The 20,522-nt window shown below is 43.5% G+C and overlaps 1 protein-coding gene and 1 pseudogene across 2 annotated transcripts in view; both read left to right on the top strand.

Annotated features, from left to right (window-relative positions):
• Positions 1-218: 218 nt before the first annotated feature.
• On the top strand, positions 219-318 carry LOC118667764 (annotated as a pseudogene).
• Positions 319-10,525: 10,207 nt separating this feature from the next.
• GLDC (glycine decarboxylase) overlaps positions 10,526-20,522 on the top strand; it is a 78,453-nt gene continuing 68,456 nt past the window's right edge. The window contains exons 1-2 of one of the 2 annotated variants that reach the window (XM_036331117.1): positions 10,526-11,369; positions 11,914-11,992. In XM_036331117.1, the coding sequence (XP_036187010.1) occupies positions 10,743-11,369; positions 11,914-11,992 (706 nt within the window). In that variant the 5' untranslated portion in view covers positions 10,526-10,742. The remainder of the gene's footprint in view (positions 11,370-11,913; positions 11,993-20,522) is intronic. The other variant, XM_036331116.1, reaches the window with a different exon arrangement.

Below are 20,522 nucleotides of genomic sequence, written 5' to 3'. Positions count from 1 at the left end.
CCCTCCCTCTCTCTCTAAAAATCAATGGAAAAAGTATCCTCGGGTGAGGATTAACAACAACAACACTATAGGACAAAGTGGGATGTATGATGTGCACATTTTGTTTTCACAAAAGTTTTACTGGACAGCAAAGGAGGTATAAATTATTTTATATTGGGATGAACACACACAGAGAGAAAAGAGATTAACATTTATTGAAAGCTTACTAGTGCTCGCTTTGGCAGCACATACTAGTATACTAAAATTGGACCGATACAGAAATTAGCATGATCCCTGTGCAAAGATGGCACACAAATTTGTGAAGCATTCTGTATATATGTATGTATGTATGTATGTATGTATGTATGTATTGTTAATCCTCACCCAAGGATATTTTTTCCCCATTGATTTTTAGAGAGAGTAGAAGGGAGAGAAACATTGATGTGAGAGAGACACATAGATTGGTTGTGCCTGACTGGGGCTGGGGGTTGACCCTGCAACAGTCTAACCAATGAGCACACCAGCCAGGGCAAGCATTCCATATTTTAAAAAAGAAAAAAACAAAGCTTACTATATGCTAGGACCCCCGCAAGGTGTTTTACATACAGTATGTCACTTATTAAAATGTATTGTTATTTATTTTTAATTTATGTTAAGTGGTTATTAAAAATCTCATTTTCAGGTGAAGATATTCAGTCTTAAAGAGAGTAAGTAACCTGCCCACAGGTACACAGATAGGAAGGGGTAGAATAAGGCACTGTGGATGGGTAACAATTGCTGCTCTTTGTTTCAACTTAAAAAAGAGAATACAGATGTATTTTCAGAATATCAAGTAATAGATGTACATTATAGGATGGCAGAGTTTTGATAGGTCACATGGAGGTAGAAGAGCATCTAGGCCAGTGGTTCTCAATCTTCCTAATGCTGCAACCCTTTAATACAGTTCCTCATGTTGTAGTGACCACCAATTTCATTGTTACAAATTGAACATAATTAAAGCATAGTGACTAATCACAAAAACAATATGTAATTATATATGTGTTTTCCGATGGTCTTAGGCGATCCCCGTGAAAGGGTTGTTCAATCCCCAAAGGGGTCGCGACCCACAGGTTGAGAACCGCTGTCTTAGGGTGACTCGTTCTGAACTCCTACAATCACTTGGTGGTGTTGGAAAACACTTCAGCAGTCAGTGCCCAAGGCTGAGCTGTACACATAGTTTTGGCAATGACTGACCTGGTTCTGGCCCCAAATCCCTTTCACTTCCTCCCTTGCTGCAGACCTTAATTTATCTCAGACTCTAAGAGTAATCCACTAATCTGGTATTTAAGCAGGGTAAATATTTAGGAGCTTAGTTTTCCTGCTTAGCCTGGGGTAGGTGTGGGTGGTGACCACTTGGATCCTATTCCTGGTTCCAATAACTGAGATTTTGCCTGGATTTTTAGTAATGGGCATCCTGTATCATTTATTGACTCTGCCACCAAGTTATTTTAAGTTCTAAGTGGATGTTCTCTTACCTCAGTGTCTCTAGGTTCTTATAGTTTTGGAATTTATCCTCCAATTCAAGTGACTAGACCTTTCTTTGGAGTTATTGCTTGCTGGAACCTCTGCCTACTACAACTTAAAAAAAACAACAACCCACAAAACTGCCTGAAGCCAAGCTCTGGCTTCTGGTGGGGAAAGATCTTCTACCCACCCCACAGTGGCTGTTGCTAACAGCTGAACCCCACACCCCCAGATCCCACCCTTATGCCACCCCCTGAACTGTGAATTAGCCTCATGATCCTTCCCCTCTCACAGGCTCTGTGATCCCCTCCTCAGAGACACCACCACCACCAGTCAGGGCCAGTCTGACAAAGTTGGCTGTTTTCATCTTGTGTGTCGTGCTTTCATCTCCACTCTACTCAGCCTTTTTCCTTTTTGTTTTACTGTTGTTGTCTTCTTTTTTGCAAGGACTGTATTTGTCTGGACTCCAACTTCCCCAGACATAAGGAAGAGCTGTGCATTCTCTGAGGCAGTGTCTCTAATATACTTCTTTTCCAAAATGGTAGAGGAGGTGTTCTTCCAGAGGTCATTTTTTTTAGAGATAATGGGATTTAGGGGGCAGGGGCGGGGGTGGGGGGGCGGACAAACACCCATGGTCTGTTTGCTCTTTGCACAAGCTAGCCACCAAGTGAACTTTGGAATTGACTCTGATACCTGTTGGTGTAAAACTCTGACCAGGGAGTGCCGGATTACAACACCGTGGCCAACACCATCCAGGACACCACATGACAGGACCTCAGAAGAGGTGAACCACATGAATGAACCACCCAATGCCATGAGGGTCAGGGTCTGCCCGTTTTGAAAACTATCTGTCGTTGTTCTCTCAATCACCACAGGATTTTCTTCCCTCATTTCATCCCCAGGCATCTCAAGCAGAGGACTAGAACCTGCTCACTTTCTCAGCTCCAGCACTACCTGACAGGCTTTAGACCTGGGGCAATTGCTCTCTCACAGGTCATAGGGGTCTCCTCAGTGCAAACTTCAATGAATTTTTCCTGTTTCCCTTTCCCCTGACCTCTTTGGAGAATCTGGGTATAGTGCCCACAGCCGTGCCTGACATCTCTTCCTCTCTCAGAGTCTCAGCCTTCAGTTGCCAGGACTCTAGGCCATCCTGTGCTCCTCCCTCTTTCTTAAGACTTACTTGCTTCCTTTAGGGACTTTGCTTTTTCTCCTCAAATAAGGGTGACTCTCAACGTGTGGACAGATCTGTTTGGTTAAATCCCTTCCCAGAGAGCTGCTTCCCCCTGGAAATAAATGGTTCTCAGGCTTCGATCCCCAGTAAGGGGTGTGCAGGAGGCAGCCAATCAATGATTCTCCTTCATCATTGATGTTTCTATCTGTCTCTCCCCTCTCCCTTTCCTCTCTGAAATCAATAAAAAAATATTTTTAAAAAAGAAAAGAAACATCCATGAGAGAGAAGCTTCATCGATAGGCTGCATGCCTCCTACTGAGGATCAAGTCCACAACCTGGGCGTGTGGCCTAATCTGGAATCAACCATGACCTCCTTGTTCATAGGTCAACGCTTAACCACTGAGCAACACTAGCCAGGCCTTTTCTTATTCTTTTTTAAAAATATATATTTTATTGATTTTTTTACAGAGAGGATGGGAGAGGAATAGAGAGTTAGAAACATCGATGAGAGAGAAACATCGATCAGCTGCCTCCTGCACACCCCCTATTGGGGATGTGCCGACAACCAAGGTACATGCTCTTGACCAGAATCAAACCTGGGACCCTTCAGTCCGCAGGCCGACGCTCTATCCACTGAGCCAAACTAGTTAGGGCTTCTTATTCTTTAAAAAAACTTTATTAAAGTATTACAGATGTCCCCCTTTTTTCCCCATAGGTCTCTTCTAGCCCACACCCTCCCCCTGCCCCAGGCCATCACCACACTATTGTCTGCATTCTTATTCTTAAAGATCATGTTCCCAAATAATGTTCTGGCTTGTGTAATTCTAAGAGGGGTGTCACAATTCATCCAGAAAAAAATCACTGCCTTCCTGCTTTCTTTTTATTCACACCATTAAGACCACTCTCTGGCCCTAGCCGGTTCAGCTCAGTGGATAGAGCGTCGGTCTGCGAACTGAAAGGTCCCAGGTTCGATTTTCAGAGAGAGTGGAAGGGAGAGGGAGAGACAGAGAAACATTGATGTGAGAGAGACACACGGATTGGTTGCCTCCCCCATGCGCCCCAACGGCCTGGGATCAAGCCTGCAACTGAAGTAGGTGCCCTTGACCGGAATCAAACCCAAGACCCTTCAGTCTGGAGGGCTGATGCTCTACCCACTGAGCCAAACTACTAGGGCCGGAGTTCTTTTAACTTTCCATTCAGGGGTGAAACCAGTGGGTTTCCTCCTTATGAAAGGGTGCGCTGGTGCTGGCTCATTCCTGGTGGTTCAGTCCCCTGGGATTGGTGCTCAGGCCATGGCTTAAGCGGCCTTCCCCATCTGGATCTTGCAGGAGTAGTTTGGGGAGACTTCATATCTTGTATAGTTCTTTAAGAGACTCAGCATCAAATCAGTTCCGAGGGTGCCCATTCATGGCATTTAATAATGAAGACATGTATTAGGGCTTGGGACAGGGTGACTAAAGTACCCAAATATCCTACCAATGCCTCCTTGACATCCATTATCCTGTACCTGACATTACTCTGAATTTATCATATTCTCAGGTCTTTTGAAAGATATGGCTTTTGCCATTTCTGATCCTGTGGGCATGTATGACAAGATTTCTGCCCAGTATATGACCAAACACGTCTTGTTCCTATTGCATCATGTTGATTTACCAAAGTTAGGAAATTGTGGTGCAAACAATAAAAATAGCAATCTCTGTAAATATTTAGGTTTGTAAAGATGAATACTTGGGCAGTTCAAGAAGAGGAAAAGAAGGGAAATGAACCTTTCATTTATTCATAACTCACAATGATTGTATTTTACTGAGGAATAGAGTTGGAGCAAGCTTAGGATCTGCTACAACATACAATTTCAGTAAATGGCAGAGCCAGGAATCAGTCACCGGGGTTGTGGTCAGAGAGCTGAGTTGCTGATCCCCTCTCACAGCAAATGATTATTTGCTTGAGCTGGCTCCTTTGCTTGTCCAGAGCACTGGTGTCTTCTATGTGATTTTGTTTCCATTATAAAACACATTGCATTTTTTAAAAAATATATTTTATTGATTTTTTACAGAGAGGAAGGGAGAGAGAGAGAGAGTCAGAAACATCGATGAGAGAGAAACATCGATCAGCCGCCTCCTGCACATCCCCCACTGGGGATGTGCCCGCAACCCAGGTACATGCCCTTGACCGGAATCGAACCTGGGACCCTTCAGTCCGCAGGCCGACGCTCTATCCACTGAGCCAAACCGGTTTCGGCACATTGCATTTTTTAAAAAAAGTTTTATTTACAAAAATTAATGTCAAAAAGAAGAAACAGAACAACAAGAACAAAAAACCCCTCTATTTTTTTTTAAATATATATTTTATTGATTTTTAACAGAGAGGAAGGGAGAGGGATATAGATTTAGAAACACTGATGAGAGAGAAACATCGATCAGCTGCCTCCTGCACATTCCCTACTGGGGATGTGCCCGCAACCAAGGTACATGCCCTTGACCGGAATCGAACCTGGGACCCCTCAGTCCGCAGGCCGATGCTCTATCCACTGAGCCAAACCGGCTAGGGCCCCTCTATTTTTTATTTACAATCTGAACAAGGTCATTCAGAGCCAAGAGGTTACAGTGAGTAGGTGGCCATCTCTGCATTGAAATATCATTACATGTACACGAACAGCCCAGGTCTAGAAGCCAATGCTGTGTGCACATTGCCTGTTCTTAACAGTGAATTATTGATCTTCTGGGCTTTGTATCAGTCAGTCTTTTGCCGTCTGTCCTTTCACACTGCTGTGCTGGTCAATGAGAAAGACTAGAAGGATGAACCTCTTCCAATGTGTTTTCTCTACCATCCACTGCCACAAACCATTTTTCTGAATCCTCCTTCCTTCTTCAATTGTAATCAATGGAAACATGCATCTACTTCATAAATTTGCTCTTTGGTAAATCCAGGGACTCTAACCAGACACTTGCAGGGCCCCAGCTGAGAGGTAAGTGGATTGTCTATTTCCTCACCCTTCAAAAGTCCAGAAAGCCCTAGCTGGTTTGGCTCAGTGGATAGAGCATCAGCCTGTGGACTGAAGGGTCCCAGGTTCTATTCCAGTCGAGGGCACATGCCCAGTTGTGGGCTCGATCCCCAGTAGGGGGCGTGCAAGAGGCAGCCAATCAATGATTCTCATCATTGATGTTTCTATTTCTCTCTCCCTCTCCTTTCCTCTCTGAATTTAAAAAAAAACACACACAAAAATCAGAAAGAAAATTCAGGTACCAAGCTTGCATCTAAGTCCCTAGACAATTCCACTTCTCTCAGAAAACAGAGCATTTCCTGAGAGCCAGGATTGCTTGGTTCTCTTACTGAGAATCTAGGATCCATAAATTACTTAATCCTATCTTTTTGTTGTTGTTAGCCCTCACCCTAGGGTATTTTTCCATTGATTCTTAGAGAGAATGGAAGGGAAGGAGAGGGACAGAGAGAGAGAAACACCGATGTGAGAGAGACACATTGATGGGTTGCCTCCCGAATATGCCTCGACCAGGATTGGGGATCGAGCCTGCAACTGAGGTACATGCCCTTGACCAGAATCAAACCCAGGACTCTTCAGTCTGTGGCCGATGCTCTATCCACTGAGCCAATTAGCTAGGGCTTCTTAATTCTATCTTAAGAAGGCAGTGAGTCCTTAAAGGAATACAAATAGTCCCTGCTGGTTTCCTATGAAACAAGATATTAGAAGTTAAATCTGGGTGTCATTTAGTTGTAAGAGCAAATCCTGAACATGGATCCAAACATAATATTTGTAGGTCTAAGCTTCCATAGTGTTTGAAGAATTTTTACTCAGCGTTGATTGTGTGCTAAGCTCTGTGCTGGGCATGTCAAAAATGGTGCTCTGCATTTATTTTGTTTTGTATTCCTGTGGATTTGATAACAAAGTATAATTCAGTGGAGGAGAAGGCAAGAAATACTTCAAGGCATTTTTTCAGGTGCTTCTCTCTTAGCCCATCAAACCTCAGCAGTGTATTCCTTTTTATTTCTACACGAAAACCAACTGAGCTACTCAACCAGGACCATCTCTGTTTTCATTGGCCATCTCTTCTTACATATTGTCTACTTTTTCTAGGAGATTTAATAGAAAAAGTCTGGGTATTTTCATTTGCTTGGTGTATTAGTGAGGGTTCTCTAGATAAATAGAATCAATATACTAGTATATAAATATTGATATTTATATGTATCGATTATATATAAGATTTTATCTATCATTTATCTATAGATTTTAAAGAATTGGCTAATGTATAGGGGCTGGAAAGTCTGAAATCTGCACTAGCAGGTAGCAAACTGGAGACCTAGAGAAGAGCCAGTGTTGCAGTTTGAGTCCAAAGGCTGTCTGCTACAGAATTCCCTCTTGCCTTAGCCAGTTTGGCTCAGTGGATAGAGTGTCAGCCCATGGACTGAAGAGTCCTGGGTTAGATTCCAGTCAAGGGCTCATACCTTGGTTGCAAGCTCGATCCTGAGGCAACCAATCGATGTGTCTCTTTCACATCAATGTTTCTCTCTCTCTGTCTCTCCCCCTCCCGTCCACTCTCTCTAAATATCAATGGGGGGAAAATCAATGGAAAAAATATTCTTAGGTGAGTATTAACAACAATAAAAAATTCCTTCTTACTCAGGGGAGATCAGTCTTTTGTTCAATTCAGGTCTTCAACTGATTGGATGAGGCCCATCCACTTTATGGAGAGCAATCTACTTTACTTAAAGTTCCCTGATTTCAATGTTAATCTCAACCAAAACATTCTCATAGAAACATCCAGAATGGTTGACCACATATCTGGATGCTATGGCCCATCCAAATTGATACACAAAATTAACCATCATACTTGGTAATGGCATAGATATCTTATATGTATGTATATTTATAGCAGGATCATAAGATCTTTTCTCAAGGGTTTTTTTTTTAATCCCCACCCAAGGATATGTTTTTATTTTATTTCATTTATTTTATTTTTTTGAGAGAGAGAGAAACATCAATCTGTTGCCTTCTGTCTCCTGTATGCACCCCGACCAGGGATTGAACCTAGGCATGTTCCCTGACCTGGAAGTGACCCAGGAACCCTTTGGTGTACCTGACAATGCTCCAACTAACTGAGCCACCTGGCCAGGGCTCAAGGATTCCTTCTTCAGGTTCCCTTTATCTGAGAGGCTCTGGGTCTATGAACCAGGTAAGGTAAGATAACTGCTTGAGAGATTGGGTCTCTCTCCATTTGGGTGACATCAAATTTTGGTTCACCAGATTAACTAAAATTATCATAGGCTGCTCATTAATTAGTGAGTACCAAAGATCCCTGTGGATCAAGCCTGATTATTACCTCTCTGACTCTGCTGTCCATTACAGCAAGCTTGTCCACTTTTCTCTGTGTTAAAGTGCTGCCACTGGCCTCTACCACATTGAAATGAGGGAGCCCATTTCAACAAGTGGCATCTTCCACCATCATCTCACAGGTGCCAGCATAGAAGTACAGGAACACTGCTGCTCCTCTTACCAAGAGATTTCTCGATGTTTGGGTGAAGTGACTGTCCTCTCTGCCCTTCTGAGAGATAAACTGAGAGGGTTGAAGAGTATGTTGCACGTGATCAATCCATTCCAACATCTCTATCTCACAAAACCTTTGGATCCTTTCTTCTCTATTATATCAAGAAATTTCTAGTATCTTAAACTAATATCTAATTTAATGAAGGCCATTGTTGAGTCTGGTTTTAGTCAATCAACTGAGAAAATCCTTAGGGCCACTCCTGGCTGATTGAGCTAATACACTGAATTTAGAATCTCTGGTGCTATAATATATCAATAATCTCAATATTATATTCCTTCTTCCTTGTTCTAGAACCCAGTCCTACACAGAAACCCTCTAGTGTCAATATACATGAGCAGTATCTTGTAATTCTTTCCCTATATACACTTCTCCTCTGGTGTCAGATGTCTTATCCAACTTCCTAGGGTATAGGGAGATCTGATTCTGGTTGTGGACATAGAGGTAAAGAATCACTGGCACACCTTTGCAAGATTGATGCTTTAGTGAAGCCATTATAGGATCTTCAAGCAAGGGATGGCTAGTATCTCAGAGAGGGGCAGAGAGACTGCTTCAGCAAGCAAGGAGGACTCTGGGATTTGGGGGTTCAAGATAATCAAATTCAATGAAAACTACCAAAATGTCCCTATTCCAAGTCTTTGGGTTTTAAATTAATCCCAAACTTTCACATATAAGACCGAAGAAGACTGTGAATTCAACTCCTGTGATAATTTGGCAATCTGCAGGATCAAACATTGAGTCTAATATGTAAATACTTTCTGTAGCTACAGAAGTTAAGAAATTCTTTTAGAGTATTGAAGCTCTCTAGTTCTCTGAGCTGTCATTTTATTCTGTAAACTCTCCAGGGCGTTCAGAAGCTACTAGCTCTCTCAGTGGTCCTTCTAGAAACCATTTCTACCAGAGAGTCTAAGCTAGCAGAGACATGTCTTCAATAGGCACTTTATTCTCCACTGATAATTTAAGTGATTGCTTCCATTTCATGCCCACGACTATCATGATCTCATTTTCGACTAGTGATAATATTATCATTGACTTAAAACAGAACCAAGCCAGATAGCTAGTCCTAGATTCCTATCTTTGAGGGTCAGTTTTCTTTTCTTTTTTTTTTTAAAATATATTTTATTGATTTTTTACAGAGAAGAAGGGAGAGAGATAGAGAGTTAGAAACATCGATGAGAGAGAAACATCGATCAGCTGCCTCCTGCACATCTCCTACTGGGGATGTGCCCGCAACCCAGGTACATGCCCTTGACCGGAATCGAACCTGGGACCTTTCAGTCTGCAGGCCGATGCTCTATCCACTGAGCCAAACCGGTTTCGGCAAGGGGGTCAGTTTTCTAAAGCCACCTTTGGCCTTAGTTACGGTCTCTGTTAAAAATTATTTAGGAAACAAACAAATAAAAACACTCATAAGTATTTCAAGCACAGGAGGATTAAAATGCCAGTAATAGGTGCATATAAAGCCATTGAAAGGATTGGAAGAGCAATACAGGGTAGACAGACCTATTTTCAGGTCAATCACTGAAGCTGTCTGTAGTCCAGGACAGCAAAATATTCTTGCTGCCGCCTAGGCTGGAAAACCATAGGTGATTTCCATTGTGAGAACAGCGGCCCTGCTCTTCCATTGTGAGTGATTGGTAAAGAAGTACTTCTTGTCTGCTACCACCCATGCGTCTGTGTGCTGTTGCCAGAGAAACAAAAACAATGGTTTCTGCTTTTATCCCATTTTCCAGTGCTCACACAAGTGTATCTTTTTATCAGAAGATTAATAACATCTACCCTGCCTCACACACACATTGCCAAGTGTTCTAGCTTTTATACTTTTCTGCCTCTCCCCTAGCCTCTGTGCCAGTCAGCTCCAGAACCTAGAGTATGCGGAGCATGATTAAAGGAGTAAGCTTAGAGAAGAGGAGGAGCAAGAGGTCAGGTTCTCTTTTGCCCTAGTCTAAGTACGAGTAATGTTCTGATGATTTTGGTCCCACTCTCTTCCTCATATTAGAAGGACAATTGGAAGTTTGAAAGTTGTCTTTTAATAAAAACCTCAAGAGATAGCTTAGATTTACAAAATACCTAGGTATAAATATTTTTCCAACTAAGATGATAGTGCAAAATGTACATCTTAATATATATTGTATTTTCCCATGCACAATATATATACACAGAATATACATATATGTGTATAATCTATTTTTAAATTCCATTCAACTCTGTGAGATGACAAAATTGAAGCTCAGAGGTGGAGGTTGAGTAACTGGCCCACCATCCTACACTATAAGAGAACTCTCATCTGCCCACATTGGTTTCCATGAGATACAGAGGGCAAGGAACTCCAACATTCATGCATGGAAACTAACCAACTCAAAGTGTCTGGCCTCCGGGTCAGAATCACCTTCCATCTCCGCTGAGTCCCTTAGGCACTTCGCCCGCGGCCGTCCACCCGGATCCCGCATGAGCGAGATCCCAGACTGGCGTCCCCACTTGCTGTGTGCCTCAGCATCTGCCATCACCCAGAGATGGAGCAGGAATGACTGAGGATGCCGGGAGCCAGCGCCCGAAAAGGGGGCAGGGAGAAGGGGCGGGGTGGGGTCCGCCTCCGCCCCCTACCCTCCGTTCACTCCCATTGGCCGAGCGTTCGCCGGCCCCATTCCCACCGCCCGCCCCCAGGGCGACGCTTAAAGTGTGCGGAGCAGGTGCCTGGAGTGGAGCAACAACTTTGCGCGCGTGTCCGGGCTGTGCGCGCCGCCCATTCATCGCCCGGGAGCGTCCGCACCTCCTGCCGCGCCGGTCATCCTCTGGGAAGGGACTCCAGACCGGAGGCAGCCGCCACCAGAGGGACCGCGACCAGAAGACGGGCCGAGAGCGCCGCTGACTCTTGCGGTCGGGGGCTGGAGACGGTGGCTGCGACCATGCAGACGTGCGCCAGGGCCTGGGGGCTGCGTCTGGGCTGCGGGGTCCCCGGCGGCCGCCGCCTGGCGGGAGGCGCGGGGCGGCGTTGCGTGCAGCAGAGCCGTGACAACAGGAGCGGCGGTGGGGACCGCGGCGGGGCTGGGGCCTCGCGCCTTCTCGAGCGCCTCCTCCCCAGACACGACGACTTCGCCCGGAGGCACATCGGACCTGGGGACAAAGACCAGAGGGAGATGCTACAGGCCCTGGGGCTGGCGGTAAGGACCCCCCTCCGGCCCTGGGGACCTCGCCTCGCCCCGCCCGGGTTCTGCCGGCGCGGCCTCCCGACCCCCCGCCCGCGCTCTGTCTTGCTCCGCGTGGGACCCGCGTCCGGGTGCCGGGCCCTGGAGGGGAAGCGAGTCCGCGCGCTCGGTCCTCCGTACCCCAGCCTTCTCCCGCCCGCGTATTTTCTCTTCGCGCTTCAAAACCGTTTGTTTTTTTCAGCCCAAGTCGCCCCTAACTGATGAGTCCTAACTTTGAGAGAGGAGGAACTCCTAGTTTATCCGATTATCTCCCGTTGCCGGCTGCAATCCAACCGTAGTGGCCCCATCACTACCCCACTTCATCATTTTCTTTGCTCCAAGCGATTTCTAGTTGTTTTTTTCAAAGTTGTTCTTTCCTTTTTTAAAAAGGAACCATAATTAGGCGACTTAAGTGAGGTTCCCACAAGTCTTTGCAGATGCAACACTCAGAGGTGACTCTTTTAATTCCGAAGCATTTTCCTCCCGTGTTCGTGTTCACCGTCTCTCGTTTTAATTCTAGAGCATTGATGAATTGATGGAGAAGACGGTCCCCGCGAGCATCCGTTTGAAAAGGCCCTTGAAAATGGAAGACCCCGTTTGTAAGTGGCCGGGAGGGCTCCTTAGTCGCCGCTGGCTCTGGCCGGTTGTCTTCTGTGGTCTCTGAAAGTCCAGCTCTAGGTTAGGATTGCTCAAGACCGGGAATGAGTATGTTTATTTAAACAGAACAGCGGCGGATGCGTCAAGGTGAGGGAGAGAGTGGAACATTTAGTCCCATAAGCAGTCAGTTTTGTACCCGCGGATGGAGCTGATGCAGCGCCTTTCTAGGTCTTCATCGCAGGGCTCTCGAGGTCCCTGCAAACTTCCCAGGGAAGGCAGTGCACCGACACGTGGGCGGACGTCTCGGTTCTCAGGCACCGACTGGGACGATTCTCTCATCCTTTGGGTTGAGAAGTTTCATCACGTCTGCAGATCAGGATAGAGACTCAGAAGGGACAAAGGAATTGCCTATAGCCATGCATCCAGGGGAGTCACACACAAATGGGGGAGACCCTAGACACCTGGCCTCCAAGCCCATGGTTCTTTATACCAGAATAGCTTTTAATTGTTCTCTTATCTCACACTTATATTTTATTATTTATACCTACGGAAAGGCAGCAGTACTTTTTTTAAGTGTGAACAATTTTTATAGAGAAGCACACAAATAAGATTAAATGTTTTGTTCAGAGAGCTTAATTTACTCACAGACTTTCTTAGAATTTTATTTTCTATTTAAATGTTTTCAATAGTCTGAAGATTGCCTTCCAGAGGTTTTCCAGGACTTAGGCATGAATCCACCAGTCAAAGGGACAGGCAGAACTGAAGAGCTCTTGTCAATCGGGTTGTTTTGTTTTAGGTTTTAGGACAGAGAGGATATATGGAAGGCAAGCTTTATTTTGTATTAAGGTAGATAAGTTGGAGTATGAAGCCAGTCCATCTGCGGCTGGCTAATGTAAGTCAGGCTGTGCTGAGACTGCTTGTTGGTTTCAAATCTGAACCAGTTTCCCTGAACAGAGGATGACCGGCGCGACAGATGGCTGTACCTTTGCTCATAGAAGAAAATCTGCACGTTTTGTTCTGTTGAAGTGATTCAGACCTAGGCATAGCTGGAAGCCTTATCTATTTCCGTTTGAGGAAATCTTAATCCCGATTCATTGGATGTTTAAAGAATGAAGAGTTGCATATTTTTAAAGCAAGCTTTAAGTAAATATATGAACAAGTAAATGCCTTTCTGGGACTTTCAAAGTTAGAATATTTAGGTCAGCACTTCTTACAATATAATCTAAAATAGGATGTTCTTTAGGAGTATTAAAACCTAGGAAATGTGTCAGAGTTGTCTGTCCTTTTTTAGTTCAGCTTGTTTCTAGCAGAATAATTTGAACATCGGGGGCTTCCATTTCTTCTCCCTGTCCCTCTCCCTCCCCCTCTGCCCTCTCCCTATTTCTCTGTGTCTCTCCCCACTTGGAAATGAATTTTTTTTTAAAAAAAAATGTTTTTATTGATTTGAGAGAGAAGGAGAGAGAGAGCGAAACATTGATCGGTACTCATCCTGGCCAGGGACCAAACATGCAACCTGGGTATGTGCCCTGACCAGGAATTGAACCTGCCACCTTTTGATGTACAGGACAATGCTTCAACCAACTAAGTCACACTGGCCAGGATTTGAAGCACACTTTTTAAAAAATATGTTTTTATTGATTTCAGAGAGGAAGGGAGAGGAGGAGATAGAAACATCAGTGATGAGAAACAATCATTGATTGGCTGCTTCCTGCATGCCCCCTACTGGAGATGGAGCCCACAACCCGGGCATATGCCCTTGACCAGAATCGAACCCGGGACCCTTCAGTCCGCAGGCCAACGCTCTATCCACTGAGCCAAACCAGTCAGGGCGGAAGTACACTTTTGATAAGTAATTGGAGACTTATGTGTAAACTTTAAACTCAGCAGCTTCTATGAGATTTGAGCCTAGTTCCATCTGGTTGGTCTGAGCTGACTCAGAAAATAATTGCATAGTCCGGAGTCTTCCCTTGTCCTGAAGCAGACTAGCTCTGCAGCAGAACTTGCTTCTTGGGTAATGAATATTCTCCACATAGGGTGAGCAAATTGGTCCAATAGTAGCATTTCTATGTAATAGTGAGGCAGCGTTATCCAAACTTGGTTCCACATGAATGCCTGTGTTCTATTGTAGTCAGAGAGGAATCTGGACCACATATTTGTTCGCCATGTACAGAGAAAACTAGTAAGAGCTAGTCATGAGTCCTCAGTGCCCTCATAACTGAGTAAAATGATTGTGAGAACTATAAGCAGCATGGAGATATGTGGGTTAGCTCTTATGACTAACTTAATAATCTCAAGAGTTTATGTAGTGCTTACCCTGTACTGGGTACCTTGTAAAGTACTTTCATGTGTTAATTTAATCCTTATAGTCCTGTGAGGCAAATACCATTTTCACCTCTGTTTTAAAGAAGAAAGCATGGAATACAAAGGACATGTAGCTTGCCCAAGGTCAAAGCTGATAAGCGGTGAAGACAAAATTCAACCTAACCCAGGCAGACTAGCTCCACTGTCCACACTCCAACCACCAGTCTATCCTGTCTTCATGTGTCCTCTGCAAGCGGGTGGGTGTATAAACTAGAAAATTTCTGTCCTGACTCTCTGAAGTATCCAGTTTATGGATGTGCACAAATCCAGTCACACTGAAATCACTGCCATTTGCCAACTGCCCTATGGAAATACAGTGGCGTGCTGAGAGCACAGGTATGGGATACCTCCTGCTGCCAGGGTGCAGGACTGGGGCTAGGTCTTGAAGGATGGGCAGTGATGCTCTGCTGGTCAAGGCTGGGAGAGGCTGCTGCAGGCAGAGGGACCAGCATGTACAGGACAGAGTGTCCTGACAGAATCAGGGAAGTACAGATGGTTCACCTGTCATGTAGGATCTTTTCTCTACCCTTGGGCACTTCAGGAAGTGCCTTGAAAGAAAACTTTGATTATCAATTGGCTTCTCAGTAAGTCATATTTAGAGAAATACGAAAAGCTACTCAGTTCAAAGCCCTATCAGTTTCATCCTATTTAGTGAATCCCCCCTCCCTCATCCACATACATAAGGGGGGGAAAAAAGACGGAACATTTGTTTCTCTTGATAGTCATTATGGATGATTTTAGCTTTCTTTTTGTTACTCTGCTTTTTCTAGATTTCCTACAATAACAATGTTTTATTTTGTAATTAATACAAAATTTAGAAGTACTTTAAAGTTGAAGCCAATGACTTTCGGGTATGGTATGCCTTACCGTGTAGTACTTTCAGGGAGATCATCTCGGAACTGAAATTACTGAACTGGCCCGTGATTTCACAGATGCTGCAGGGTTTAAAGTTTACACAAAATTGCACTTTGCTTATTGTGGGCATGCGTATCCTTAGGAAGAGAGAAGAAACTAAATGTTCAAGTTGGTCAACCAGAACCGAGCCTCTGAGACTTGTGGAAACTTAATGTTCTACATTACATCACTTAGACTCTAAGTCTTAGAGTGATTTTTTTTTTTTAAATTATTTGAGAGAGGAAGGGAGAGAGAAACACATTGGTTTGTTGTTTCACTTATTTATGCATTCATTGGTTGCTTCTTGTATGTGCCCTAACTGGGGCCTGAACCTTGGCATGTCAGGATGATACTCTAACCAACTGAGCTACCCAGCCAGGGCACTTAGAGTAATTTTTAATGGAGGGCAGTGAGCAGAGAGAGGGGGTGTTGTGTAATGCAGCTGAGGTGGTTACTCTGTCACCCCAGTGGGGTTGGGCACTCACCTGGACTGACCCCAAGGACACCTAGATAGCTGGGACAGCTGTTCTCCAGGCTGTGGCTGACAGTTGTCTTCCAACCAAATGATGTCTGTTATCAGGCCCTGCCTATAGGCTCCTCAGTCTATGACAAAGCTCTCCCTTGGGCATTCCTTGCTCCTTCAGTTCCAGCTTAAATTAATATTTCATCTTCAATTCCAATTGGAATCATCCTAGTTGAATATGAATTTCCACAATTGTGGAAATAAGCAAAGATCAACCAAATAGTGAAAGCAAACATTATTTATTCTGAACCTGCTGTAGGAGTTAGCCTTTTGTTTTGGCGGAGGAGTGGGTAAGCCACCTTGTGGAGTAAAGGAAAGGCTTAAGGTGTTACCTTTTTGGAGGCTGTTGGCATGGAGAAGCTACAGGTAGGCTAATTAGAAGCAGGGCTTCCTATGCGCTTGGTTAGGGTTGCATATTTCACTTTGTCTGGTTGGTCCTAAATTGGAAGCAGGGATCACAATTAAGGAAGCTGTCAGTTATTAATCCTAGCAATTTGGGGCCGATTATTACAGAAGTTATTGTGCAGTTTCCTGGATTGTCATTCTGCAAGCCTAACTTATAGCAGGCTGGCTTCTGGGGTGGTTTATTGTAGGTAAGGGGGTTGGCTTCTTTATTGTAGGTAAGGTAGGTTGCTGCAGGATATACGTTCTGGTTATATATGGTCTGGCCACCGTCTGTGTAATTCATTCTCTCACAATAGAGTCCTTATATTTTTGTCATTAATTCCTGGTAGGCAGATCCCTGAAGATCTGACTGATAACTTTAGTCAATCTGTTGCCTAATTGTTAAATGTTTATTGGCCATTTGCTTTGTGCAAGGTACTGTGAGATACATATATATAAAATCACTATCCTCAAGGAGCTTACATCTTACCTTTGTAATAAATTAAGTCAGAAAGTTAAAAAGTCTCAAGTCCATGAGAACTATGGATAAAATGCTGTGAGTGTTCAGAAATTATGTGAAATTGAATAGAAACAACTGGGATTTCTGAAACAATGTAAAGAATTGAAATATAACTTTTTTCTGTAAGAAGCAAGGACAATATCTTTACATTGATGATTTTGTGTGTGCATGTATTATAAGAAGAAAAAGACTCAAAGAAATAAAGGTAGTACCTTTGCTCTGAAAAAGAAAATGGCAAAATGCAATGTGCAAAAAGTATAATTATGGGAGCATGAGTATTGTTGTCCCATCTTTGATTTAATCTTATCAGAATAATTATGTTATAATCATTTGGGGTTTCTGGAGTGTTTTCCAGTACCACCAAGCAATTCTTATGGACACTCAACTGGTGTCCTACAATTGAACTCAATTCTGACATTATCTATCTGGAGATAGCATCAGATCTCATAGATTAAAGACTCAGTTCCCAAGACTTCCCCTACTTCAGATGTCAATAGCAAGTCCAGGTTGTTAGCCATGCTTCTGACCAATAAGCTATAAATTGAAGGTTTTCATGACTCACTCCTTGGGTTTGATTAATTTGCTGGAGTGGCTCGCAGAACTCAGATAAACATCTGAAGTTTACCAGTTTATTATAAATGATATTATACAGGATACCTGTGGACACCCAAATGGTGAGGCACATAGGGTGAGATCCAGAAGGATCTTGAGCACAGGAGCTTCTGTCCCTCTGGAGGTGGGCCACCCTCCCAGCAACCATCCCAGAAACTCATCAAATTTTTTGTTCTAGAGCTTCATCTGAACCTTTCCCTTCTTCCCCTTCCCAGAGGTCTGTGGGAGGGGCTGAAAGTTCCAACCCTCTAATCATGTGGTACATTTATTACAACTGATGGGCCTACATTGGCACATTATCACCTAAAGTCCATAGTTTACATTAGGGTTCACTCTTGGTGTTGTACAATCTATGGGTTTGGACAAACATATAATGACATGTATGGCCAGTATAGCATCATCCAGAATAGTTTCACTGCCCTAAAAATCCTTTGAAGACATTTTTAAAAAAACTACCACATTCATCTAAATTAGCACACTTCCTATGTTAAATTACAATGTTTGATCTAACTTTAAAAAATACGTTTGCTCTCAAAATGAAGTCAATTATACTGTATTGTAAATACAGTGTTACTCTTGAGGACTACTAGTATTAAGGTGCATAGAAGAAGCATTTACCCATATACTAAATGTTCTAGCCTACTCACCTTCATCACCGTGAGTTACAAGCTATTACCAAATCTATTTTCACAGCTTCCTCTATCTACTTTTATTCTTCATTTACTGAGAGGTAAAGGATAGTAAAGATATGATCCCTGAGTAAGTGTAGGTTACAAGTGATAGGGAGATAGATAGTTCTGCAAATAAGAGGAATGGTTTGGCTGAGGGTATGACATGAGCAGAGGCATGGAATTGGACATACATGGTTATTTGACAGATTGTGTATAGAACAGTAGGCTACAAAGAGGCATGGAAAGTAAGGTATGGAGGGCTCAGAACCTGATAAGAGATTTGTCTTCAATCTAAGAAGAGATTTGTCTTCTACATAATGGGGAAACATTAACAATTATTACAGAGAGAAATGACACAATTCAACACAATAGTTCTGTGTTTTGCAGAGTGCCTCTGAGGTTGGAGACAAGGAGGCAAACAGAGATTGCTGGAGAATTTATAGGTGAGATGTTAAATGTGAATTAGTTCAGATCTACCATGAAGCAGTCATCAAGACAGCATTAGCTATATAAGAAATTTATTGGGGGGGGTGGGAGCAGGAGAAGGCAGGGGAGCCTTTAGATTGTGATGTAGTTCTGACCTTGGTGGAAGGAGGGGAGACAGATGGAAGGAGGATTATGTAGGAAAAATTTTAGACTGCAGCACAGATATAAGAAAGTTTGGTGAGTCCGAATGGGAGTCACGGCTTGCAGTAATGGATCAGCATTAGTTCTCCTGCTGGGCTTAGTAATTGGCTGGGAGCAGCCTGTGGGAAGTATGGTTTCTGTACAAATAAGGTGCTTGATCCAGAGGAGCAGCAGGTGGGGCTGTCAGTCACTTTCTCAGCTGAGTGTGTTGGGGTGATGGTGATATCATTAATGGAGAAGGACTAGGGAGAAGACGGTCCTGGAGGAAGGCAAGATCAAGAATTTGAGCAGAATTGAGTTGGAGGTGCTCATGGAACATGATCTGGAAAAGTTGAAGCAATAGTTGGAAATATGAGTCTAGAGCTCAAGAGAGAGATAAGAGGTGGAGTTGCAGGTGCAGTGAGTCTTGTGAATGAATTCATGGGCATGGGTGAGATTTCCTACAGATGGAGTATGGCAAAGAAAGTGGAAGCCAGGATGTTGGGGAATGAAGCATATAAAAGGAGGGAGACAGAGCAGTCTGAGATGGAGTAATGCAAGAGGCTGGATGATAAATGTTTAGGCAGGGGGTTGTGGGTCCTAGTGCCATATTCTGGACCTTTCTTAGGGTTTTGAAGACATAAGGACAGTCCACCAAGATGGAAGCTCAGTGACCCCCATCTCTGAGTGAATTCAGGAGCTTTGGGTCAGGTGTTAGCCTACAAAGGTTGCGAGCTGCTTTCGGGCAGGTCAGTGTTTTGACTTCTACTCTTTGTGTACTCTTTCCACCCCACCAAATAGCACTGGACCTTGATTTAATAAGTCTCCATCATGTGATGTGTGAATAGCTCATCATATTTTTTTTTAATATATTTTATTGATTTTTTTACAGAGAGGAAAGGAGAGGGATAGAGAGTTAGAAACATTGATGAGAGAGAAACATCAATTAGCTGCCTCCTGCACACCCCCTACTGGGGATCTGCCCGCAACCAAGGTACATGCCCTTGACCGGAATTGAACCTGGGACCCTTCAGTCCGCAGGCCAATGCTCTATCCAGTGAGCCAAACCGGTTAGGGCAGCTCATCACATTTTGACTTCTTAGGTTTGTTTTACTTATGAAACCCAAAGTATTTCTATAAAAATGCAAACTGGGAATTTTAATAAGGATTCTCAATGTCTACTAGTATATTATCAACATACTAATTGATTAGATGATAGGGAAACAATTTTGGAAAATCCATAATGTAGGCACCGCATTATTTCACAGAACTTGCTTAATAGCTGCAAGTTTCCATTTATAAATGTTTCCCTGACACTCATGCTTTTAGGGACATGAGAACAATTTGTGCATTGATTTGCCATCATGGATTCTGTGATGGGTGAGTTATTATGAATATTGAGCTAGCTGTATGTGGGAGTTTAAGTGCATTTTCATTACAACACCTTGACTCACGTGTATTTCCTAAGGACCTACTATGTGCATAGCAACCCACTATGCCTCTGCCCACACAGAGATTATAATTTAGTAGTTGAGATTCTAGGATGGACTACAGATTTCTCCATAGGCTTATTCTTTGATCTATAAAATAATATCTTTTTTCTGGAAGTGTGTTAGATTGCTTGAGTTGGACTGTTAGAACATAGTCTTCCCTTTTTGTTCTTGCTCTGCTGGCCATAAAAATGTACCCACAGGGCAGCAAAGAAGAAAAACAAATACTCCAGGACTTCCACCCTGATCCTCATTTCAAACTGATCTTTTGACCAGTTATGTAGGTCAACTAGTGTTCCAGATAAATATTATGAATTGTAATGTTTCTTGAAACTTTTTTCATAGCTTGAATAAAGAGAGGCAATGGAGGAGGCCTCCCACAGAAAGCAGCGTGACCCAAGTTCAAAGAGTTAATAACCAACATGGTGCCCCTCATTCCAGCTTCCCCACTGTGGGGTGCTGTCTTGGTTT

This window comes from Myotis myotis, unplaced genomic scaffold (assembly GCF_014108235.1).
Source record: "Myotis myotis isolate mMyoMyo1 unplaced genomic scaffold, mMyoMyo1.p scaffold_m19_p_12, whole genome shotgun sequence".
In the NCBI taxonomy this organism is placed as follows: Eukaryota; Metazoa; Chordata; class Mammalia; order Chiroptera; family Vespertilionidae; genus Myotis; species Myotis myotis.
The sequence above is the reverse complement of the archived record's forward strand: the minus strand, read 5'-3'. Positions and strand labels throughout refer to the sequence as shown.